This window comes from Stenella coeruleoalba, assembly GCF_951394435.1.
Source record: "Stenella coeruleoalba genome assembly, chromosome: 8".
NCBI classification, from domain to species: Eukaryota; Metazoa; Chordata; class Mammalia; order Artiodactyla; family Delphinidae; genus Stenella; species Stenella coeruleoalba.
The window spans coordinates 52,620,571-52,645,951 of NC_137154.1; the positions used below are offsets into that span (position 1 = coordinate 52,620,571).

General features: G+C 53.4%; 1 protein-coding gene and 1 long non-coding RNA gene across 2 annotated transcripts; one reads left to right on the forward strand and one right to left on the reverse strand.

Annotated features, from left to right (window-relative positions):
• Positions 1 to 23: 23 nt before the first annotated feature.
• On the reverse strand, positions 24 to 21,185 carry LOC307189948. Its single transcript, XR_013829326.1, has 4 exons — positions 20,264 to 21,185; positions 12,661 to 12,843; positions 8,457 to 8,664; positions 24 to 4,053 (listed from the first exon to the last, which is right to left on the reverse strand). It is a non-coding gene; the product is annotated as an uncharacterized lncRNA (long non-coding RNA).
• A 190-nt stretch (positions 21,186 to 21,375) lies between these two features.
• On the forward strand, positions 21,376 to 24,513 carry TPBGL (trophoblast glycoprotein like). Its single transcript, XM_079928546.1, has one exon. The coding sequence runs from the start codon at positions 21,805 to 21,807 to the stop codon at positions 22,987 to 22,989; it is 1,185 nt and encodes a 394-aa protein (XP_079784672.1). The 5' UTR covers positions 21,376 to 21,804; the 3' UTR covers positions 22,990 to 24,513.
• The last annotated feature ends 868 nt before the right edge of the window (positions 24,514 to 25,381 follow it).

The window sequence follows — 25,381 nt, forward strand, 5'->3', positions numbered from 1 at the left end:
AAAAGATCTCAGCCTGGTATCAATGAAAGTCTAATATCATGATCCAAAAAGGTGGTGGTCCTGCCTTGGCCTGAGCTGTTCACACTACCCTGGAGCCTGTGTTCTGCTCTGTGCATCTGGAGGGATGATGACAGCCATGGCTTGTCCACATAGGCGATACAGCGAGGAGTAATCTGTAAAGCCTACCAAATGAGGAAATGGTGAAAGAACCAGGAGTGTTCAGCTTGGAGAAGAGAAAAGTCAGGGGTGATAATCATCATGGCTCAGGATCTTGCTGGCTATCCTGGGGCATGCCCTGTGGCCCCAGAGGCAAATCTAGCTCCCAGAGGAAGTCACAAGGCTGAGGTCTCAGCCTCATGCGAGAAAGGCCATCATACAAGAGAAGGACTTTCTTCGGGGAGTGAGCTTCCCATCTCTGGGGCTTCACAAGTAAGATCTGGACATCTTCTATGAGAGAAGCTACAAAGTGGAGACTTGCTTGATGTGGAAAGTAAATAAGGGCAACTCTGAAATCTCTTCCCACCCCCAAATTAAAACATCTGTTCAGGGCTTCCCTGGCGGCGCAGTGGATGAGAGTCCGCCTGCCGATGCAGGGGACACGGGTTCATGCCCCGGTCCGGGAAGATCCCACATGCCGCGGAGCGGCTAGGCCTGTGAGCCATGGCCGCTGAGCCTGCGCGTCCGGAGCCTGTGCTCCACAACGGGAGAGGCCACAACAGTGAGAGGCCCGCATACCACAAAAAAAAAAAAAAAAAAAAAAAAACCAAAAAAACCATCTGTTCATCTCTTCGATCCTCAACAATTAGGTTCAGCTGTGCCCTGAGTTCATATTGGAAGGTAGGGAATTTCCATCCAGAGCTGAGGGTTTGGAGAGACTTGGGAGACAGAAATGGGGTCTAATGGGACCCTCAACTTTCTGTGGAGGTCTGGGGTTGAGTAATCAAGAGAAACTGAAAATGTCCTTTCAGAGGCCCAAATGACAGAGGAGGGAGAGAGTCAGAGCCACCCAGAGCCAATCCGTGACCTAGATTCTCTGTAATTAACAAGCCTACGTCACTGACTTAGGCTTCTGTTGGCTTCTGATCAACACTGTCTCCCCAACCCCGCCCAGCTCTCTGGTATGAGAAGATTAAATCAATTAGGAGGAGGAGGAGATCTGGCTGGCTCTGGTTGGGAACAGTGGATAATTCACTTACATAACAGAGTACTGAGGTTTGGACTTGGCCTTTGAGTAGTGGCAGTGGATCCCAGATCCCAGCTTTTGGGAAGAGACTTCAGGAGTCGGGAGTAAAGGCAGAGGGAAATAAAGGGGGTCCAGGGGGAGGGGCAGCCATGACCCCAGGCGGAGGCCCATATTCCATCTTCTTGCTGAGAATACCCTGTTCTCTGGGCTGAGAGAGGGACAAATTGAAAAATCACTCTTCCTTCCCCCAAGTGAGGGGGGCCCAGCCACCAAGATTATTCATAAATGAAAATCTGACAAAGCCTCTCTCCTTAGCCTGGCATTTAAGGCCCTGCAAACTTTCCTGGGGCATCTCCTGCCTCCAAGGGGTGCGGGTGGGTAGAGAGGCAACAAACACCTCCTGGTTTTCCCTCTGTGCCAGGTCCTGGCTAGGCACTGGAAGTACAGAGAGAAACAGACGTAGTTCCCTCAGAAGCACGGCCTAGTGGGGGGACACATACCCACAATGCTGTGTGCCAAGTGGTAAAACAGAGGCCCGCATGGGCAGGACCCAGAGGGGTCACAAATCAGGGAGGCCTCCTGGTGCCAGTTCCAGAAGGCTCCCCAGGGAAGGCAGTCTCACTGAGCCTTAAAGGAAGGATGGATTAGTGGGAGTTCATTGGGCTGACCTGGTTGAGGGAGGGCCTTGGGTGGAGGGAACAGCATGTTCAAAGGCATGGCAGTAAAACAGCTTGGCACACATTCAGGGAACTAGTTGATGTGGCTGGAGCTTAGAGCATGAGTTAGGAACGGGGGAAATGAGCAGGAGAGGTAGCCAGTCCAGGTCTCGCTTCTGATGGCGTGCCAAGAAGGCACTGAGGCAAGGACCCCAGAGTCTCTGATCAACCTATGCTTCCTGAGCACGGACAATATGCCAGGCCCTGTGCTGGGACTGGGGGCGGATGGAAGTGGGGAATAAAGAGATGAATGAGACTCAGGCCCTGTCCTCCAGGAGTTCTAGAAGGGCACACAAATATCTTCCGTTACCAAGCTGATAGTCCCAGCTTGGCTCTGGGTGGGATTCAGGCCTGGCTGGTGTCTCTGGAGCTCTGCTATTGGCTGGGTCTACCCGCAGCCCCTTGCCTAAGGACTGAGATGCCCAGGCAAGCAGTCTTGTTGGTCAAACGTGACCTGGCCTTGGGACTTCCCTGGTGATCCAGAGGTTAAGACTCCGTGCTCCCAATGCAGGGTCCCCAGGTTCGATCCCTGATCAGGAACGAAGATCCCACATATGGCAACTAGAGAGCCCGTGTGCCACAACAAAGACCCAGTGCAGCCTAAATAAATAAATAAAAATTAAAAAAAAAAAGTGACCTGGCCTCTGGGGTCCTGCTCCTGCCACCTAACTCCTGAAGACCAGTCCTGTGGCAAACAAGGTCCCCATGAGCAAATCCAGATAGATGGAAGAAAGTGACGCCCTGAGCTGGTAGCGAGGGAGGCAAGGTATGGGTCGAGAAATGCTTAGGAGTTATACTGGAAGGGTCTTGGGAGACACTCAGGGTTGTTATCTCGGGTCATGCCATCCTATGGGAAACAGGAGGATGTAAGGTCAGGAGGAGAACAAGAGGAGTTGCAATGGTTTCAGGCTCCTCAAGTTACAGGATTCGTCAGGCGGAGGCCCATGGAAGCGTAGGAATTCAAGTGGACCACACACAAGCTCCCTGTAGGAAGCAGGCATGTGGAAATCCCTCCCTCACCTGTTCTCTCCCTTCCTTCATACTTTCCTTCGGCAGCTCTCAGTACCTCTTCTATCCAAGCGGGCTCTGGGCTGAGCAACGAGGCACAGATCTAGGGTCCCCCTGTTCTTTGTCCAAAGGACCAGGATTAAGCACAACATTCTAGCATATCCTGGACTTGCCTGCATTAAAATGTTGGCTGGGAATTGAAGCTAGGGCCTGAAATGTATTCTACTGTTGGAAAGATTTAGGAAGTAACCTTTGTGATTGCAAGCAACAGAAACTGACACAGACTAAGCAAAACGGAAAAAAAAAAATTACTAGCAGTTCCACTGGGCAGCTCGGAATGGATGGGAAAACTGGAGAACCACCTGAGTGGGCAGCTGGATTCACAGCCAAGGTCATACCATAGGAATAGCTGGCCCCAATGTCTCCACTAGCGCGAACTTTGAACATCTCCACCATACTGCCCACCCAGACGTGGCACTGCTACATGATGTAAACACAAACGAATGCTAACGAATCTTCTTCCCAGCCTCCTCACTAATTGTCACGTCAAGGTCCTGAGCCAGGTACAACTGGCCAAATTGGCAGGGGGTGGTGGTGGTAGAGTATCTGGCCCCTTTTGGCTTTGAAATGGAAGATTGGGTCCTCGTTTCCATAAGGACTCCCATAGTGGGGGATTTACTCAAAATACAAAGCAACGGACTGGTTTTAGGCAGCAAAAACTGTGACAAATGTCCACTACACTTTTACTGAGGAGTCACTAAATGCTGGGTGCATTCCAGGAGTTTTATATAAACAAACCAGCAAAGCAGGCTCTCTTTTATAACTGGATAATGGTTGATCCCATTTTATAGCTGAGGAAATTGAGATTCCAGAGGTCAAGTAATTTTCCCAGAGTCACTCAGCTGGTAAGTGATGGAGCCAGGATTCCAATACAGGTGGGTGGTTTTGTTGTTACAAATACATTATGCTGTCTCCCAAATTGTAAACACAGAGAATTTGTACTTACCATTACTAACATTTTATGTAAAGTGTGGGGCACAGAAAAATGGCTCGAAGTAAATGTTCCAATATCTTCACACTATGATTGATGGGATAATAGGATTATGAGTAAATTTTTCCTGCTTTTTTATGTTCTTCTGTACTTTCCTTTAAAAAGAAAAAAGAGTATGTGTTACCTTAATAATTATAAGAAAAAATAAAATAAAAAAACAGTTTTAAAGATTATGACAGTGTTAACCCAATCATGGAGAAAATATGCATAGAAAAAAGACTGGAAGGAAATTTGTCCAAAAAGTCTCTGGCTAGTGGAATTATGGGTCTGCTTATTTTTCTTTCAACTTCTACTTTCCAAATTTTCTATAGTGAGCACTCTGAAACAAATGTAAAATAAGTTTTATTTTTAAAACCAAGCATAAAAATGATATTAACAAAGAGACGCATGTCTTAGTCCTTTTAAGTTCCCATAGTCACGTCCTATAGTGGTTTGGAAACCAAGGTGGTTCTGGGTTTTCTGGGGCAGCCTGGTGGTCCCTTGCAGTGTTTGCTACCAGAGCTGGCATAGCTGGTGTGCATCACAGTCACCAGTTATCTCAGGCTGAACACTCTGAGCCAGGGTGGGAATAACCCAGCATTCCCACCTCTTGTAACAATGTACATGTTATCAGGCTCTGCTAAACTGTGAGGATTCAGCTCCGGAGGCTGGAATCTTCCTCTCTGCTGGTTTTATCTCTCATTTCCCAGGCTTCAAGTTTCGCCTTCCCTCCTACAAATGGGGCGGGGCTGCTCAGTCCTGTGAAGTTTAGGCCCCTCTGAGGTGCCTTCTGTGTCTTCTTGTCCAAGCTGCAGGTGCCCCATCACCTCTCCTCCCTGCCCTGCCCAATGCCAAGTGCTGTGGATGGACAGAGGCTGGAGGTTTGGTCCTGTCTGGTGGAGGAGTCAGTCTTCCAATCTCAGGGAGACTCTAGATTATTCACTGCCTTAGGAATGTCCCAATCAGATGGAAGATGCAGTTCCTATTTTCCAGGAGTTCCCAGTGTAACGCAGCGACAAGACAGGAGAGAGCAGGGGTTGATTCATATGGGAAGACATCCGTCTCAGCCAACCCTGACTCCTAAAGCTTCTGCCCTAGGACACCGCTACCTCCCTACCCCCTCCTCCAGGTGGGACAGTCACGGTCATAGCCTCCTGGGCCCTCTGGTCCCTCCCCTCCTCCACCTCCCCAAGCACAGGGAGGTTTCTTGTGCCCAGTGCATCCTCTGGCATCCTCCACCCCCCACCGCTCCCCTCCACTCCCACTTCTCCCTTCCTGCTCCTCAGTTTCTCCCCAGGCAAAGCAGGGAGCTAGATAACCTTACAGGCCCTTCATCTCAGTGGGGACATTCTGTGCCTCACTGCCCCTTCCAAGACCCCTCCCATTCCTTCCTCCTTCTCAGCTTCTTCACCAGTCTGCTCCCTCTCCTCCTCCGTTCATGTACACCCCCTTCCTGCCAAGCCCCCAGAATCTCCAGGTGGAGGCCCACTTTGGCTGCTGCAGTAAGGGATGCAGTGGGGTAGAGTGGAGGTGGCCAGGAGAGAGAAGGGCCCAGGCCAAGGCTGAGGTCAAAGAGGATGGGCAGGGCAGGCAGCCAGCCCTAGCAGCCCAGGCCAAAGCTAGCTCAGCAGCTTCAGCTAAACTCTAGCAAGGCATCTAGGCTTGGGTGGCAGCCCCAGAGCTGAGAGGCTCATGGGGGAGGAGAGCATCTGCTGAGGTCGGCACAGCCTCCAGAAACCTCTCCAGAGGATGACTGAGGCCACAGAGAGTCCCAGCCCAAACTCTGGACTCAGCGATGAGAGGAAATGACACTTCCTCCTCCCTAGGGAATGTGACTTAGGTCCTGGAAATCTAGAATCCAGGGCTGAGAGGGTCCCCAGAGGACACCTGCTGGGTATAGGCATCTCCTCTACTCCCTGATGGGCTGTAGAGCCCTACCAACGAGCCTTCTGGGGCGGGAAGCTCATTCCCTTCTATGGCAGCCCATTCCACTGAGAGCTGGTTCACGCTCAGTTATCAAACTGCCACCAGTGACTCCTCTGTGCCAGGACCTGGGCTGGACCGTGAGGATGCAGAGATGAATGTGGTCCCTGCCTTCAAGGAGCTCTCCATATGAGAAGGGAGACAGACACTGACCACACACAGTGATGGGGGAGTTGAGGGAGCCCAGAGGCAGCCCAGAGCCAGCGTCAGGGCAGGGTGGGGGTCAGGAACTGCTTCCCAGGGCAGGCAACGGATCCCAGGGGCCCTTGAATAAGCAGCTTCAATTACCACCTAAATGCCAACAAGTCCCAGCTCTGCAGCTCCAGCCTTGGCATGGCTCCTGAATTCCAGACTTAAATATCCAACTGCCCATTCAGCCTCTCCACTTGGATGTCTTGGCATCTCAAACTCACTGGGATCGAGGCAGAGTTCACCCTCTCTGCCCACCCCGGACCCGGTCTTCCCTCTCTCAATGAATGATCCCATCATTCACAAGCCAGACACTCCAGAGCCATCCCTCCCCCTCACCCCATATCCAGCCTGTCACCAGGCCCCGAGTGACAAACCCACCACTTTTCCCCACCTCCACGCCACCACCCAGCCCAAGCACTGGCCTCTTCTATCTGCACTCCTCCTTCCAGCATCTCCTCAGTTGTCTTCTTCACTCAGCCCCCTTCAATCCTGCAGTGACAGCGATCTTTCCAAAAAGCACATAAAATTGTCACCTCTCTGCTTAAAAGCCTTCAGTGGCTTCTCCTTGCCTTTGGCATAAAGTTTAAGACCTTGAACAAGGCCCGCAAGGCCCACCTGGCCTGGCCTTTGCAGACCTCACCAATTGTGTCTCAGCAACGCCCTCCTCCGTCTCTTGACCTCTTGTCTCTGGCCCACCTAGCTTATCCCTGCACCACAGAGACCTCTGTACATGTTATTCACATTGTCTCCCCCCTGAGCACAAAGACGTGGTCTGCCCTCCTTTCCTCTTCCAAATTGACTCCCAGGATGTCTGTTCTTTGCATGTTCACTGCCCCTGAACACCAGTCTCTGGAATCTTCTCACTTGAAAGAACAGCTTCAGGACACAGCCGATGGTTACAAAGTAACCGGCAGACTTGGAGCCCAAGGTCTCAGAACCTCACAGCATTCCCAGAAGCGCAGCCCTGACTCTGGCTCCCAGATGCCTTCCAGAACCCCTACTCTGCCCCTGCTCTCTTCTTTCATTTCTGGGCTGGGGGCTGGGAGTGGAAGGTTGGCAAACCTCCCCATCCCCTCAGCCCTGACACTTCCTGGGCCTTATAGTGAGCCCAGAGGGGCAGAAATGAAGTGCCTGGCCTGGCGCCCTCTGCCTGGACCTGCACCCCGTGTGCTCCCTGGGCTCCCAGATCAGGCAGCCGTACTCAGGCCTCAGGCCACGTACTGCCTCCTGTGCAGTTGGCCAGGACTTCCCAAGGCAGGGGGCCTGTCTTCACTGGGCTTCCGCAGCACGCAGTATGCCCAGGACTGTCAATTTGCCTGTGGTTGTGTTGGTTTCTCTGCCCAGACCAGGTGCTCAGCTTGCTCAGGGGCTGGGTGTTTTCATCTCTGCACCCTGAGCCTAACTCCAAGGTGGTCTCAAACGAGAGGCTCAGAAAAGCCTCAGCATTAGAATTTGGGACTAACACCACATAAATGTGTGTTTTTGTCTTCTTCTCACGTAAACTGCTGTTAAGCAGTCCTTCATCCTAAACACTTTGTGAGAAGGTGGACCTAGGCGTCTGACCAGCCTTGGTTTTGATGCCAGCTCCATCTGTTTCTAGCCGTGACCTAGAGCAAGTGCTTAGCTTCTCAGGGCCTCAGTTCCTCCCCCTATAAAATGAGAGCGGGGCTTCCCTGGTGGCGCAGTGGTTGAGAGTCCGCCTGCCGATGCAGGGGACGCGGGTTCGTTCCCCGGTCTCGGAAGATCCCACATGCCGCGGAGCGGCTGGGCCCGTGAGCCATGGCCGCTGAGCCTGCGCGTCCGGAGCCTGTGCTCCGCAGCAGGAGAAGCCACAACAGTGAGAGGCCCGCATACCGCAAAAAAAAAAAAAAAAAAAAAAAAAAAATGAGAGCAACATCCCCCTCTTAGGGGTTCATAATTAAGTGAGTGAGCTTATGCAGAGGGTATGGCAGATAACGTGTGCTCAATAATTCCTTCCCCTCTCCCTCACCCAAACTTTTCCCCGATAGGGACCTGGCATTTACCTGGATGAACTTGAACCTATGGTTGTCACCTATAGGTCAAGTCAATTCAGATCATTTTGAAACCCAGTCTGGCCATATGACACAGTCACTGTCCCGCCCCAGATTAGATACACATTTTATTTGGCCTCGTCCAAGTCCTTCCAAAAATATATCAGACCCACAAGTCAGCATGGAGGACAGAGCCTGAGCAGGGCTCTAGTCTGCCCTGCAGGCTGCCATTGATCCACTAATCCACTCTCCTCCACCAGCTAGCCAGGCAGCTAGGCATTCCCCTAGAGCATCACTATTTGATCCTGCCCCTCATCTTGCCATAAAAATACCTTGGGGTGTGTGGTGGGGAGGGCTTCCCTGGTGGCGCAGTGGTTGAGGGTCCACCTGCCGATGCAGGGGACGCGGGTTCGTGCCCCGGTCCGGGAAGATCCCACGTGTCGCGGAGCGGCTGGGCCCGTGAGCCATGGCCGCTGAGCCTGTGCATCCGGAGCCTGTGCTCTGCAACGGGAGAGGCCACAACAGTGAGAGGCCTGCGTACTGCAAAAAAAAAAACAAAAAACCTTGGGAGATGTTCCAAATGCCTTTTGGGGTTTTTTTGCTTTGTTTTGTTTTTTCAATTTTAATATTTTTTTATTGAAGTCTAGCTGATTTACAAAGTTGTGTCAATTTCTGCTGTACAGCAAAGTAATTCAGTTATGCATATATATATACATGCTTTTTTATATACTCTTTTCTATATGTTTTATCATAGGGTATTGAATCTAGTTCTCTGTGCTATACAGTAGGACCTTGCTGTTTATCCACTCTCTGTATAAAAGCTCACATCTGCTGACCCCAACCTCCCACTCCATCCCTCCCCCAAACCCCTCCCCTTTGGCAACCACCAGTCTGCTCTCTATGTCCATGATTCTCTTTCTGTTTCATAGGTAGGTTCATTTGTGTCATATTTTAGACTCCACATATAAGTGACATCATATAGTCAAATGCCTTTTTGAAATCAAGATTTTCAAGACTCTGACCGACCCCTGATCTCAGGTTCTCCCAAAGGAGGAGATAGGAGATTAGCCTGACTTCCTTTAAGTAAAACCTGTGCTGGGTCCTGATGACCACTGCATTTTCTTCTTCATTTTTTAATGACATAAAGCATTCTTTTTCTGCTGTCTCTGTTAGTGTTGTTAAATCTGAAGAATTTTCAGTCCTCAGTGAAAAGTCTCACTTAGAAATGATCAAATTAACCCAGGCTACTTGCCTACAACGGTTGACCGTTGGCTGAAAACAGCTCAAAACACTTAAATGAGAACTTCCCTCTGCCACGAGAAATTTGCTTTCTGAATGAATGAAGGTTTTCTACAGGAAGGTAAATTTCCGTCCTGCTCTTCTGACTCATTATAAATGTGGAATGGTAAAATTCAAATAATCACCGTCTTCTTGTAATATTGAGTCAAACATTCACTTGTTAAAACTGTAACAACATTGTGCCTTAATAAAAGCTTAGCTGTATAGTTTAAGTCCTAGAAAAAAAAGCTGGGCTGACTATGGTTTTCAAAGTTTTGTAAGATTATTGAGAACACAAAAAACCAGTACAAGAGGGAGCGTAATGAAATCCAGCAGGAATAATTTGTAATTAGAAAACCCCACGCAATTCTTCAGCCAAGGATAATGGCGAGCCATCTAGAAAACACATGTGTCCCATGCTGGGCACTGAGGAGGCTAATCAGACACACTCCACTGACACTTTTCACAATACTGAGGGGCCCCTAATTGCTGGTGGGTGCAGACAACCTTCTTGCTGCTCCTCTCAGGAGATCATGACGATTAAGAGCAGGCCTGGAGTCAAAGAGCTTGGGGTGGAATCCCAGCCCTTCGCCTACTCACTCTGTGACCTTAGGCAAGTTACTTGCCCTCTCTGTGCCTCAACTCCTCATCTTTAAAATCAGGATTGAGAATCACTACCTTTCAGGGTGGTGGTTGTGAAGACTGAACCAGCTGCTATGTGAAGTCAGCCTGACCTAAAATATATCTCTCCTATTCCTCAGTTGCTACTGGGGTGCTCAGAGGCAGTGCCAAAGGAGGATCCCCATCCCCTTCCCCATCCTGCCGCCTCTCTCGGCCCCTGCCAGAAGATGCAGCCTGCACGGAGGGGCGCCGTGCCCACAGTGGCCCTGCCCCGAGGCCCAATGTTCCCCCTACCCCCCACTCTGGACCACGGCCTGGCCCTGGCCCAGTTGGCCTGCTGGTGATCTGCCCTGGCTAAGCAGGGGTGGCTTGGCTCCAACAAGGGCTAAAGGTTCCTCATTTTGTCTCCTGCTTCAGCTTAACCATCTGGGGTGGGCTGCGGGGTAGGAGGAGTGGCGAAGTGGGGAGAAGAAATGCACTTCTTCCTCCCCGTCTCCCCCTTGGCAGGGTACAAGCTGTGCTCAGTCCAGCACTGTCCTCAGCCCCAGGAAAGCCCCCCACCCCGAGGGTCCCCTGCATGGTATCCCAGGGCACGGAAGTCATCTGCCTCTCTGTCTCTGCAGCACCTCCGCCATCCCTCCATCTGTCCCTCCCTTTTTATGTCCTTCCCTGGTTCAGCCTGTCCTGCCTGTTGAGTTCCACCGCTCTTCTCAGCACTTGCCACTTGCCTGCCCCTCCCCAGGCTGGGCGCTGGGGGCACAGAGATGACGCAGACCAGGGCTCTGCCCTCTGAGTGCTCATTTTATAGCACCCAGAGCACAGGCTGCAGAGCCCACAGCCTGAGCTGGACTCTCCACTCAGCCCCTTTTAAGTTGTGTGATCTTGGGTCAACTACTTAACCTGAGTGTCCACTTCTTTATTTAACAATTGGGGCCAAAGTACCTTCACTTCAGGGCCACTGTGAGAATTAAATACAACCAAGTATGTAAAGCTCTCAACTTAGTGCACTGGGTACAGCGGGCCCTCAATCAAGTTAGCCTGCCTTCCCTCCCTCCCTCAACCCAGCTGCCTCTTCCAGAGGAGAGGGCCACGATGGAGCCTGTGCGCAGATGTGGAGCCCTTCCCCAGCTGGGGAGCCGAAGACTCCAGGGTCAGATGGGCCCCTGCATGCAGGGCCCAGCCCTGTGCCGGGTGGTGTGGAGCACAGACCAGCCAGAGCTCTGCCTGCCAGGTGCTTTCTTTCAGAAGTAGACTCAGTCCTCTGACCTCTTTTTCTCTCTCCCAGTGGCTAATTAGGGCCGATTGTGGGCTCCTTTTTAGCCTTTCTTTTTCTGAACTTCCAACTGGCTTCTTTTTTCCTTCCCCAGGGCAGGGCTGGAGACACACTGGCAGGGCCAAGCTGCATCCCCGCCACAGCCGGGCCCTGTGCTAAGGAGGGGGGAGAGATGTCTACCGTGGGTGTGCCACGGGGGCTGCCGAGGTACAGAGTGCCGGGTTGCCTCAACAGGGAACAGCTTCTTGACTGCTCGGGCTGCTGTCCATTGTCCCGAGGTCCCTGACCTAAGTCCAGGTACATGTGGGGTAGCCAATTATCAATGTTCTGGCCAGCCTTCAAGGTCTTCCTGCCCACCTGCAGCCTTCCATAAAGTGATGAGCTCATAGAGATCCCCAGGGAAATCAGGCCTTTATTAGGGTTGGGGAAAACGACCGCAACCACACCTGAGGCTGAATGCTTTCTCTACCATTTTGGGATACAGTTGGGGAAGTCTAAGGACATTGAACGTGACCCACTGGGGGAAACTAGCACTAAGTCATCCTGGTAAATGGCCAACATGAAGCTGGAAAGGTAGCAGAGGCCCTGGGGCAGCAGGAAACAACCAGGCCTAGGCTGGTGTGGCAACTGATGATCTGTCTGCAAAGAGCGGCGCTCTCTGGGGGCTCCTTCGGGAGCTGGGAGCTCCAGCACTCCAGTGGTGAGAAATGAGTCAGCCATGAGTCCCAGGGCCAAGGATCGGCAGCAAAGGGGGCTGAGAGCCAAGGTGGGACCCAAACATCTTCAGTCACTAAGAAAGAACTGAAACTGCAGTGAAATAAACCTGCTCCAGCTGGTTAGAGAGGAGGAGGGAGGCAGGGGCTGGAGCCAGGAAGGGCTGTCACTTACCAAGAAGCACAGATCAATGGAAAGGGTAGGCAGGTCAGGACAATGTCATATAGGAGCTCTGAGCAGAAGCAGAGAAAGAGACAGGGGTGGGGTGATGGGTAAGGGGGGCAGTGGAGTCATCAGGAAGGTTACCTAGAAGAAGAAGGTCACTATGAAGGTCAGGAAATCTGATGTCAGAAAAGTTTGAGAGGGGCTTCCCTGGTGGCGCAGTGGTTGAGAGTCTGCCTGCTGATGCAGGGGACACGGGTTCGTGCCCCAGTCCGGGAGGATCCAACATGCCGCGGAGTGGCTGGGCCCGTGAGCCATGGCCACTGAGCCTGCGCGTCCGGAGCCTGTGCTCCGCAACGGGAGAGGCCACAGCAGTGAGAGGCCCACGTACCACAAAAAAAAAAAAAAAAAAAAAAAAAAAGTTTGGGAGGTAAACTGGAGGTGGGCTCACCAACAATCTTGAGTGTCAGAGCCTGTGCTGTGGTTACCTCTGCATTCCAGGTGGGTGCTGGGGGAGTGATGCTGGAGCCGCTCAGACCAAGGTGTCCTCCATGCTCCAGCTCCAGCTGGTGGAGGCTGCCACATGTTCTCATCACGCCTTCTCACCTGGAGCCGGAGCCTGCTGCCTGACGGTTCCTCTGCTAATGGCCTCCAGGTGTGTCCTTGGGCCCCTGGGGGGAGACATCATGGAGGACACAACCCCTCCTACCCAGTTCCCACTCCTCTGGTCACCTTCAGCCACAGAACCTGGGCTGGCCTGGGGCAGGCCATGGTGCACTGGTGCACTCTCACCCCAGGTGGGAGGGGTATCAAAGGTCAGACTGCCTCCTTCTCTGATTGGCTACTGATTTCTGAGCCCCCCTCTTCATTGTCACTTCTGGCTCCTTGGTGCCTTCAGTGCACGGGACCCAGGCGTAACGTGAAAGTGGTCCTATGGAATAAGATGGCTGCATGGGCTGCATCTCTCTGGGGAAAGGGGTTGGCCTGGTGCCTCCTTGTGAGACTAAGTGTGTCTGTGCCTATGGGTCTCCATGACTATGGGCCTGTTTCTGCACATCTGTAACTCTCTTTGCATGTCTGTCTTTGTAACCATTTGTCTCTATGTCTGAGGCTGTGTCTGTGTGTTTCTCTGTGTATTTCACAGCAAAGATTTCCTTGAGTGAAATAAATTCCATCAACGTTTATTGTCTAGTAAATGGAAGTCCAATATCATCCTTCCTGCTTCACCTCCCTAAGGCCTTAAATTTTCATTCCAGAGTTATTTCCAGCCTAAATGGGGTGTGGGGGAAAACCTGATCCATGCTCTTCTGGGGGTTATTTGGACTCAGGAAGGTAAGAGGCTCACGACTGATGAACTGCAAAGCAGCAAGGGTGCCAGAAATCACTCCCCTGTGGCTTGGAGCAGACCCCAAGCTCCAGACACCTTGTAGTCACTGGGTCTATCTTCTGGTATTCTGCTGGTCCAGGCTGATGCTTGAGCGAGTCTGTGCTCCTGGACCAGAGCTGATATTGACCACCAGCTTTATCATCACCCTCCTCACCATTACCTCCTTCTTCATCACCACCACTACTATCAACACCACCATTACCACTATCACCCCCTCTGCCATCACCACCACCATTACCATTGCTGTCATCATCCACACAGGTAGTATACCACAGTCACTGTCACCATCAACAACACTGTTCCATTACTAATGTCAGAGGTTTCTAGTTACATTTCAATAACTATTTCTCCTTCTTCCTCAGCAGTAAGGACCACAACTTTTTGTTGGAAAAATTGTCCCCCAGTTAAAAGACTATAGTTCCCAGGCACCTTGAAGCTAGTTAGATGTGACCATGCAAGTGAACGTGTTGGATGAAATTACGGGAAGTGCCCATAAAGGGAAGGGGCACCCTTATTTATCTTTTGCCTCCATCTGCTACCTGATGTGATGGCTGGTACCCTAGCAGCTATTTTGTACCACAAAAATGAGGACTACACCCTGGGGAAGGCAATGTGGGAGGCTGGAAGGACTGTTGGTTTTCTATAACTGTGGAGAAGCCATTCAGACTCTGGACTGCTATGTCTGGACTTTCTTTTATGAAAGAAAAGAAAATGAACTTCTACTTCTGTATCATTTAAGAGATTATTGTTTTGGGCATTCTGATACATACAGCTAAACCTAATCCTAATTAGTACACATCACCTCATATCGGTTTGCATTAAATAGTTCAGGCCAATGATCTGTATATGGAGGATGGGGTGGGGGGTGAGGGAGCTAGGCCATGAGGGGTGGGGCAAAGAGAGAGAAGGAGAAAGGAAGAAAGAGGGAGAGAGGAGGAAGAGAGGGAAGGAGGGAGGGAGGGAGGGAGACTGAGTGAATTCCCGGACACGGGACTGATTCCTACCCTTGGGAAGTAGCCATTCTAAGGCAGACAGTAGCAAGGATAGGCATTCAGCACCATGGACAGATCACAGAACTCAGTAATGAGGGGACAGAGCAGGAAAAGATGAGAAGAGTTTTGTGGTGGTGGTAATGGTTGTTTTCCCTCAAGGTATGTTCATTAATACCCACTCTGCACCAGGCACTGTGCCACGAACGGTTCCAGGACAAATTTCCACCAAGGCCACATTTAGCTCCCCAGACCAGAGCAAGTATATCAACACGGAAGGCTTGCTAAAGAAGGAAGAACTGAGAAACCAGTTGAGGGGTGGAACAAGAAGACTGCATGACAGGATGGACAGATACTGAAGGATCGGGGACCCTCGAGCAGGGGGTTCCAGGTTGGAAAAGAGTGAGTAGGTCAATTGTTCTGTGAATTAAAGGAGAATTCAGCATTGGGTTAGAGTTAAAGAAGTGAGTTCTCAGGACCCTTCAATTCCTCGGGTACTGCATCAAAGATTCCAGTTTCTGGTCTGAGAAATCTATGATACTGTGATTGAGGGGTATGTGGAATCTATGATTAAGATGCTACAATTCTAATTCTAAGGCTCTGAGTCAGTTATCTACTGCTGTGTAACAAACTACCCCCCAAAACTTAATGGCTTAAAACAGCAACCACTTTATCTGTTCACAATTCTGTGAGTCAGCAATTTGGGCTCGGGCCAGCTAGTTCTCTTGGTCTTATCTAGGGTCACTCAGGCAGCTGGAATCAGCTGGAAGATCATCTGGGAGCTGGTTGGTCTAGAGGGCTTCAGCAGGATGGCTCATTGCTGGTCTCTTCCTCTAAGAGGCTTACTTTGGTTTCTATACATGGACATCTCAGGGGAGCAGGAAGAGGGGAGCCCCCAGGCACAATCCCTTTTTAACCCTCTGCTTGCATTACATTTGCTGATGTCTCCATAGCCAAAGGAATTCACATGGCCAAACCAAAGTCAGTGTGGGAAGGGACAGCATAAAAGTGTGGATACAGATAGGCAGGTTTCATTGGGAAACATTAATATAACAACCTACCGCAGGCTCTAAGTGCTTCACCACCATTCATATTACCAACACCATGTCTTATGTTCTGATTCAAACAGACCATGGCTCTGTGGCTCTCGGAGTCTGTGGTTCTTAGAATTCAACGTTTTGATTCTAAGATTCTGTAATTTTAGAAGTAGAAGGCTTGGTACAGCTCAAGAGGCTCATGAGGACCCAAGAGGATGCTAGGGAAGTCGAGCAAAGTAAGACTAAGCAGGAACCCACATGCCTCTTCCATTCCCGTCCCTCAGCCCCCAATTTCCTGCTACAGCAGGCAGTGGGATGAAATGGGAATCAGAAATCCTAGATTATAGACCTTGTTCCATCATTAGTCTGAGGTGACCCCAAGCACAGCTCTTAACCTCCCAGTGTTCTCATATAACCAATGGAGATATCAATCCCTGTCTTCCAAATGACACAGAACAGTGGTGAAGCCAGGAGACCTGGGCCCACTAACTTCCATTATCAGGAGCCTGACCCTGACACAGCTTAGGAAGACGGTTTTGCTCCCAACTTCTCAAATTATATCTGCAGCTGCTGAGACCCTGAGTTTTAAGGAAGCCAAGCTTTAAATATGTTATTGCCCTTTGTCTGTCCTAACCTCTACCTGCAAAAGAAAGGAAGGGGGTTGGGGAGGAGGGGAAAAAAGAATCCAGCTCTGCTCCTTTCCCTTTCCCCCACCCACTCCTGTCCCTGACTTACACTGGAATCCTGGGGCCAGACCCTGCCCGGCCTTGAGCCTCCGTCTGCTCTGCCCGTTAGCTTCCCCAAGAGGATGGAGGCAAAAAGCAGCTCCATGAGAGGAGACCTAGACCTAGACCAGGGCAGCAGCTCGTGAAATGTAACAGCTAGAGGGACTAGCGGCAACCCAGAGGCTGAACCACCTTGTAGCACAGGTGAGGAAATAGAAGCCCAGAGAGGGATAGGGACCTGATCAAAGTCCCACAGCCAGCCAGCAGCAGACGAAGACCAGAAGCCAGATGGGGTCGTCCTCTTTTCTAAACTTCAGTTTCCAATTCTAAACTGGGGATGACAAACCCAGCCTGGGGCACCACTTAGAAACTGTAAAGCACAGTGCAAAGGTAGTAAGAAATTGGTATTTTTCCCCATGGCCTGGAAGTCTGGGTGGAGGAGGGTGGGTTGAGGCGCAGGCAGGAGCACTTATGACTTTCAGAGGATTCATCCAACCCATTTATTCTAGCCTTTCCCCAGAGGCCCAGGCCACAGAGTGGAGGAGGAGGGTATTAAATATCGGAGAGTTATTTAAAAGCTGGTTGCCCGCCCCTCAGAAGCAGAGTGTGGCCTCTGCTGACTCAATGGAGAAAATGAATCTTGGGTCTATGGATTTTCCTGTGTCTCATGGCAGTGGGGGGAGGGGGGAATGAGAAACGGGAACAGCAAAGCCTGCAGTGGAGTTTTCCCCTCCCCACCAGCGCAGATGCTACGCAAGAGAACCTGGGGCCTCCCCCGCTACCTAATGACTGAGCTTCATCATGTCAGGCCTGCCGGGCTGCTCCTCCACTTGTCTCAGAGAAAGGGGGGGGCAGAGGGAAAGGGAGGCCAGCGTGAGGGCCGCCAGGATAAAGGGAGCCTGGATTGCAGGCTGCTACAGCATCAGACTTAGGAGGACCCCCAGACTATCCTACCACTGCTCTATAATTGGGGGGCAAGTTCAAGGTCACATGTTAAAAAGGTGGGGGCACCAACTTGGGCAAGTCACAGCATTACCTTCCCCTCCAGGACCCTCATCCCTAAAAGGCCAAGGGGCACAGGATTCAAAAGCCCTCCGAGATCAGCCCGTGCACACACACACCTTTGAAGAGAGGGAAACAGAGCTGGAAAGGCAGACTTATCTACAGGCTCCAGTAACACTGAGTTGCCCCTAATGGACAGAATGGAGCTGGAGGCAGATGGGGAAGGGCTACCTGCTGGGTGACCTCAGGGAAGTTGAAAACCTCTCCAGGCTCCCTACCAAGGCTTCGTGGAGCTTATAAAGGGTAAGGCCTTTTCAGGGAGAAAAGGGTATAGGAGGTTTAGGGGAAGGAACAGCTCCTTGAAAGGCTGAGAGGGGCTCTGGGACCTAGTGGGGTAATAAACTCAAGAACTGGGGTCCAGCGTGGCTGACACGGGGGATTCTCAACCTGGCACACGGCAGACAGGATCATTCTGCCTGGGTGGGGCTGGGTGATTCATTTGCTGAGTCCTAAGGAAATCCTGAGTGCCTGTGCTCTTTGCCCACAGGCTCCCCTGGGATCCGACCCAGTCACACTCCCTAGAGAGATAACCTAGGATGGGGAGGGCTGCGGCAAAGGAGATGAGCAGGAAACCTGAGCTCCTGTCAGGCGGGTCCCAGTTAGCTGTGCAACCTTGAGGAAAGCACTTGACCTTTCTGGGAGGCCGTCTCCTGGTGTAAAATGTAGATGGAGGATCTTCACCTAGCTTGCTTCACAAGGGTGGATCGAGCCAGAGATTTTTAAATCATTATTTCATTTTGTAAATGTTCCCTGGTGCCTTCTCCATGCTGAAACTCTGAGCTGTGGGCTGACAACACAAGAAATCAGACAGTTCTGAGCCCCAATTGCTGACAGTCAGGGGGCTCAGGAGAGCTCTAGCCCTCTGATCACTCAGTGAAGTTCAAAGGAGAGAGAAGGAAGCCATGAAGGCTTCCTGGAGGGGACAGAACTCAAGCTGAGCCCTGAGGGACAGTAGGCTGGACTGGAGAAATAGAATCAAGGGGAGAGAGCACCTCAGGTGGGGCAAACAGCGAGCAATCCACTCGATGCATCAGAGAATAAACACACAGCCTCAGACACAACTGGACATACATTTATTGAACACCTACTGCATACTGAACACTGACAACCCCAAGACGGAGAGGGCTATTCCTCCAGAGAACAGAGAGCCCCAAATGGCTCACAGACTTGGTTCTGGGGGAACCTGGACAGAGAAAAGGAACACCTGCACAAAGAGGAGGGTGGGGAGAAGGCAGGGTAGAGGCATATACGGAGACAGCAAGTGGAGACTCACTCCTTTTACTATCTACCAAGAATTTGAGGTATTGAGAGATGAAGGAACATGGAACAGAGCAAAACGACATGGGAACTAATTAGTCCCAGAAAAGGGCAATGCCTCATCTAGAGTCACAAGGATGCTAGGTGGCCAGACCCTAATGATATGGCTTTTCTTGTTTCAAAACCTTTTCCCTTCACGTTATCACAATAGCTCTGAAAGGACCAGGAATGACAGGAATTCAAAAGCCCACCTACTTTGCAGAAGTAGAAGCTGACAGCCCAGAGGTGGAGAGAGGTCCAAGGTGACACCAGACCCACCCTGGCATCTGTTCTTGACCTCAGGTTCCTGGGGTCAGGATGAAATTTCCCTGTGGTGCTGGCCCCTCTCAGTTGCAGCTGCTACCTTCGACAAAGCCCTGGGCAAGGACCCTGGGGCCAGGTTTCTAGGCAAAGCCCTGAGGACCATAGGCTTTGTGGCAAGTCCCTGGCCCTCTGGCCTCACCTCCCCATTTATAAAACACAGTCATTGCCTTGTTCTCTGCCACCTGATGGTCCTAGGTTCCCTCTGGTCCTCCTTTCCCCAACTGAGGTGTCTAGCACCTGCACACACACCCCAACCCCCTACCACCAAAGCTGCCTGCTACTCAGCAGGCATCAGCCCATCAGAAACCAGCCGCCATGGGACCTGGGGAGGGAGATCTGGCCTTGGCAGTTGGTCTGTGATTTCTTAGTGGCCGGAGGCAGAAGGGGCTCTATGCAGCAGGACAGAAAAGCAAAGACCTTTTCATTCATTCATTCATTTACGACCATTTACTGCACAGTCTCCTGTGCTAGTCCCTGTACCGGAAACACAATAGTGAAGAAGAGCCAGTGTCTCCCACTGGGGGAGATGTCATGGCTGGGGCTTGGAGCTGACGTGGACCTGGACTGGGGTGAGTGCAAGAGCTGAGGGCTCCACCTCAGTGGCATCTGTTTGAGCTCTTGTGCCCATATAAGAAAAGACACCACACCCTGTTAATTCCACAGACCGAGGGCAGGCGTGGGCTCAGGGTGTGTTGGCCGACCTCTGGATACATGTGCTTGCACGCAGTCTGTAAGCTTGCCCCTCTGAGAACACACCCAGGCACTTGCATGGCCCCAGAGGTAGGAAGGTTCAAATATGCATGTGCTTATGAATCTACGGACACATGCCAGGATGCGCTCAAATCTATGTTTCTATGCGCACGCGTACGAATGGGCCTGCATGTACTTGCAAGAGGCACATCTGAGGCTGCCTGGAACTGTGCACAAGCTTATGCAAGCCTTCCTATGCATGTGTATGCACACCCAAGTGAGCATGAGTGTGTGTGTGCTTACGCATGAACACACCTAGGTCTGTTTACGTGCTAAGCTTGCTTCTATGTGTACACGTGCATGTACAATCGCACATGTACATCTGTACAGACATGGCCAACATGCCTGTGCAAGTTACTATTCTCATCTGCCAATACTTGGGAGTGACAATGGGGACAGGGGAGAGAAAGGGGAAGGGGAAGGGGAGGCCACCCCCCCACCCCCAGCATCCACAGCCCTGGGCCTTAACAATGGCCCTTGTCTGAGACCCAGGCCACTGCAGGGTCTACATCTTTTCCTACCTCTTCTCCTTAAGTGGTGTTGATCTGTTGGTTGATCAGTTAAATATAACCTCAGGGAAGGAGTCAACCCAACAATCCCTAATTCAGATGAAAGAGAATGACTCTTAGGTTGGGGGAAGCCTCTATCCCAACCAGCTCTGCTGATACCAGAAGGGCTTTCGGATCAAGCGTCAGCCTCTCCAGCCTGAATAATTCATGCCAAGGCAAGGAGTGCTCCCTTCTCAGGAGTCTGTCCCTTTAAATCAGGTCTGGAGCTTCCCAGTTCTGGAAAAAAAAAAAAAAAAAAAAAAATCCAGAACAAAACAAACCTATAAACAGCTCAGCCCTGGCCCCTTCTGAGACCCCCACTCCCTGCTGCAAAATCTGCTCCCGGTCTCACAAACCCTCCTAACCCATTCAACATTTACAGGTGAGGTACCCTGGAGGGGAGGAGGGGCAGCTGATGGTATCCAACAACCCTAAGGTCCTGAGACCCAGAACAGCCTAGCGGGGGTACCAAGGTGCTGGGGCAGGGAGGGGACAGCAAAGAGCTGAATCACCACACCCACTGGGTCCCCGGGCCTAGGAGAGTGCTTGGGGGAAGAGTCCAGCCTGGTGAAGGAAATCAGATGGAAGAACTCCCGGCGGAGCAGCCAGTGACTTGGGGGGAGGAGGGGTGGAAGGAGGAGGGGATGTCGCTGACTTCCTCGGGGTGGATGGGGTGGGGTGGAGAAGACGTTGATCTCCCGGGACTCACAGGGTTGTTGACCGAGCCAGGCCTGATGTAACTGGGGTGGCAGAGGAGGGGGCTGAGGCTGGGGATTTCCCTCACTCCTAGCACAGCCCTCTCCTTGATCTCAAGGATAAGGTAGAGGCTGAAAAATGAGGAACTTTCCCAGCCCACCCCTCATCCCTGCCTGCGCTGGTAGGAGGAGCCCTAAAGTCCTTCCCCCAAATTCTCGGCCGGCCGGTGATGCTGACCCACCTGCCTGCTCTCCCTAGCCCGGCCCCACCCCACCCCACACATCCCAGAGAGGGAGGGGGAAGGTACCAGCCTAAGCGCGGGGGCTAGGGAGGAGATGAGGGGGAAATAAGTCAGAACCTCGGAGAGCCAAACTTCTCAGCAGTCCGGGAGCCCAGAGCGGGGAAGAGAAAGAGCAGCAGCCGAAAGCCCTGGTTCTCGGGAGCCTCCCACCCCGCCTCTCCGCAAGGAGGGCGCGGAGACACCGCCGGGGGCGGAGGAGGAGGCCGGGAGGCGGGGAGGGGGGAGGCAAACCCTGCCCACTCGGCTCCGAGCCCAGAACGGCCGCAGAAGTCGGAGGCCGGTGCGCAGGGCGAAGAGGGCACCGGGGGCGGGGGGCTCCGCTCCCCGCCTGACCCCTCTCGCCCCAGCCAGGAAAGTGAAGGCTCCTCGGACTGTAGAGCCAGCGGAAGAACAGACCACAACCGCCGGGCGCTCCCGATCGAAGACTTGCCCCACCCGCCCCCCTCCCCGCCCCCACGGGGCTCCGAACTCACTGGTGAGCGCGGCGGCCCGGGCGCTGGATGCGGGGGCAGCCGTGATGGCCCCGCGCGCGGGACAGCCGGAGCACAGGGGCCCGCTGCTGCCGGGGCTGCTGCTCCTGGCGGCGGCGCTGAGCCGACCCGCCGCACCCTGTCCCTTCCAGTGCTACTGCTTCGGCGGCCCTAAGCTGATGTTGCGCTGCGCGTCGGGCGCCGAGCTCCGGCAGCCGCCGCGGGACGTGCCACCCGACGCGCGCAATCTCACCATCGTGGGCGCCAACCTGACTGTGCTGCGCGCGGCCGCCTTCGCCGGCGGGGACGCGGACGGGGAGGAGGCGGAGGCGGAGGCGGCGGCGGCGGGTGGCGTGCGCCTGCCGCTCCTGACCGCTCTGCGCCTCACGCACAACAACATCGAGATGGTGGAGGACGGCGCCTTCGACGGGCTGCCCAGCCTGGCGGCGCTCGACCTGAGCCACAACCCGCTGCGCGCCCTGGGCGGCGACGCCTTCCGCGGGCTGCCCGCGCTGCGCTCCCTGCAGCTCAACCACGCGCTGGCGCGGGGCGGCCCCGCGCTGCTGGCCGCGCTGGACGCCGCGCTCGCCCCGCTCGACGAGCTGCGCCTCCTGGGCCTGTCGGGCAACGCGCTTAGCCACCTGCCGTCCGCCGCGCTGCGCCGGCCGCGCCTGGAGCAGCTGGACGCGCGCCTCAACGCGCTGGCCGGCCTGGGCCCCGACGAGCTGCGCGCGCTAGAGCGCGATGGCGGCCTCCCCGCGCCGCGCCTGCTGCTCGCCGACAACCCCCTGCGTTGCGGCTGCGCTGCGCGCCCCCTGCTGGCCTGGATGCGCAACGCCACGGAGCGCGTACCCGACGCGCGGCGCCTGCGCTGCGCCTCCCCGCGGGCGCTGTACGACCGGCCTTTCCTGGACCTGGACGAGGCGGGGCTGCGCTGCGCCGAAGGCGACGCCGACGGTCGCGGGGAAGAAGTGGAACTTGCCGGCCCGGAGCTGGAAGCCTCCTACGTCTTCTTCGGGCTGGTTCTGGCGCTCATCGGCCTCATCTTCCTAATGGTGCTCTACCTAAACCGCCGTGGCATCCAGCGCTGGATGCGCAACTTGCGCGAGGCGTGCCGGGACCAGATGGAGGGCTACCACTACCGCTACGAGCAGGACGCAGACCCGCGCCGCGCGCCCGCCTCGGCCGCCCCCGCCGGTTCTGGGGCCACTTCCCCCGGTTCGGGCCTCTGAGCTTCGCTTGTTGGGACTTGGGGGCTCCCCCTGATGACCTGTCCCGAGGCCGTGGGTATGAGAGACCCCCGAACTTGGGGCTTTGAGACCTACGCCTGACCGGTCTGAGACCTTTGGATTATGGCATCTCCCCCACCTGGAGGCCCCAAGCTCTACCCCCCTCCCCAGCCTCTGAGAGCTGTCACCATCAAAGATCCAGAGACACTCTCTTCTGATTCCAGAAACCCCATCCACCCATCCCAAGCTCTGACAGCCCTCCTGAACCACCAGAAGCCCCCTCCCCCTTTCAGCACTCACCCAGAGACCCTGTCCTTCAATCCGAAGGCCCTGGAACTGCTTCCACTACCCTGTGCTTTGAACCCAGACCTCTCAGCAGGAAACATCCCCCTAGACTACACTCCAGCTTGCAGCCCTCAGCTCCCTTCGAGGGCTCAGGGACCCTCACATCCCATTCTGGTCTCAGAAGCAGAGCAACCCCACCAGAAGGTTTCTGTGGACTTTGAGCCTTTCTTCTCGTTTGGGAGCTCTTAACTCTCCATCCTGCGTAGAACCTACATCCCGGGAGTCTGAGGGTTGGGCACCCTCCCCCAATCTGAGGATGTATTTCATACCACCTACCACCCCAGCTCTTGCTCAGGCCCCTCCCTTCCTTGGCCCAGGCTTGGGGTTCAGCTCTTCTCTCTCTCTCCCATCCGAGGGACAGGCACACCCCTTTATAGCCTTAGCGTGGAGCTGATCCTCAGCCTTTCCCACTTTTGGCTCTGATACCCTAATACTCAGTCCTTGTCCCCGATCTCAAACTCTCAGCTCTTCACCCCGATCTGAGTTTCTTCCCCCTGCCCAAGTCTTAGGCTCTCAATTCCTCCTACATCCGTCGCTTGCACTCAGTACCCACACTGCCACTCACTGGCTCAGGGTCCAGTGAGGAATCCATCCCTGGGATATGCCCAGCCCCCTTTCCTCTTAAGGATGAGCTCTCTAGCCCTGCAAAACAGGCGCAGATGTGAAGCACCCCGCAGCCATACTAGCAGATCCCCATGGGAGATCCTGGAGGAGAGAGTCCTGGGGGTGCAAAGTAGATGGTCTGGCCTCACAACCAGGGTCACCTGACCATTGTGCCACAGAGAGGGGTGGGGGAGGGGCTCTGAAGGGCTGGGAGCTGCTGGCCACATTCTCTTTCCCACCCACGTGACCCTTCTCCCTTGGAGAGTCCTCTCTGCCACCTCCCCACCGCTGTCCCCCCGTATGCCTTCTGGAAGAGGAAGGGAAAAGCCCTCCGGTCCAGGGTCAGAGCCTCAGCGCCCTGCCTTCTTCATGATCCCAAAGCACAACTGGTGAGTGGGAGGGGCCGCCTCTCCCTGACTCCCACCCCCTGGGTCAGGCAGAATGGCTGGCCTGTGCTGCCTCTGCACGCAGGAAGTCACCCTCCTTCAACATATTGCCTGAGGCCTGCCTTCCCACCCCACCCTGGAAATCTGGATCTCCCTTGGGCAGTTTTCTATAAAGTCTGCAATAATCTCAGATACTCTGCTCTTGTAAACGGTGCCATGTCATTCCTGCTGACCTTGGGTCATTAAAGGGGGTGGGAGGGGACACTTAGAGCAGTTTAGACCTTCCTGAGGTGAAGCAGGGACTCTTGATGTCTTCTCCCGGACTGTGGGAGAAGAAAAGGGCTCTGACTGTACATAGTAAGCTTGAGGCTAGACACATGGAGGGACTTCCCACTGGGATGGCATTGCTCTCCAAACCAGTTCGCTTTTTATGCTGAGACAGTGTTATCCGCAGCCAGGGTAGGGTCCTGCACTTTCTCTACATCTTACCTTCGGTTCCTCATCACTGCGGTGAGGTGGAGGGTCACGGGGGAGATGTAGTTGGACTGACAGACACTAGCATCAGATGAGGCTATCAGGGAACAAATCCAGCTGCAGACAATCAGAGGCAGTTAATTCAGACAGAAAAGAGGAGGAATCATTATTTGCTGCTTTGACATCGTCCCCTCTGTTGAGGGGACATCGTCCCCCCCTTATGTCCTGTGTCACGCCACGCTCTCCTGGCTAGAGGGTTAAGACCTGCACCTTGGATATGTGAGAGGCTGAGAAGAGAGGTGGCCTAGCAGTGGGGGACGTGGATAAAATAGCCCCTTGAGATATGTGGAACAAGGAGACAGGTGGGTTCTGGGCCAGTAGGGCCAGGATAAGAGGCTGTCTCCTACCTCAAGGTCCCCAGGCTGGATTATTTTACATTCAGGGTCTCAGAGCCCTAGAACCACATGGCAGAAGCCTAGAATTCTGGCATTTTAGAATCTTAGGGTTGTGTAATTCTAGAATTTTTTTTTTTTTTTGGTGCGGGCCTCTCACTGTTGTAGCCCCTCCCGTTGTGGAGCACAGGCTCC

Excerpts from the sequence above, each read along its gene's own strand:
- TPBGL (XM_079928546.1), top strand. The coding sequence starts at position 21,805 with ATGGCCCCGCGCGCGGGACAGCCGGAGCACAGGGGCCCGCTGCTGCCG.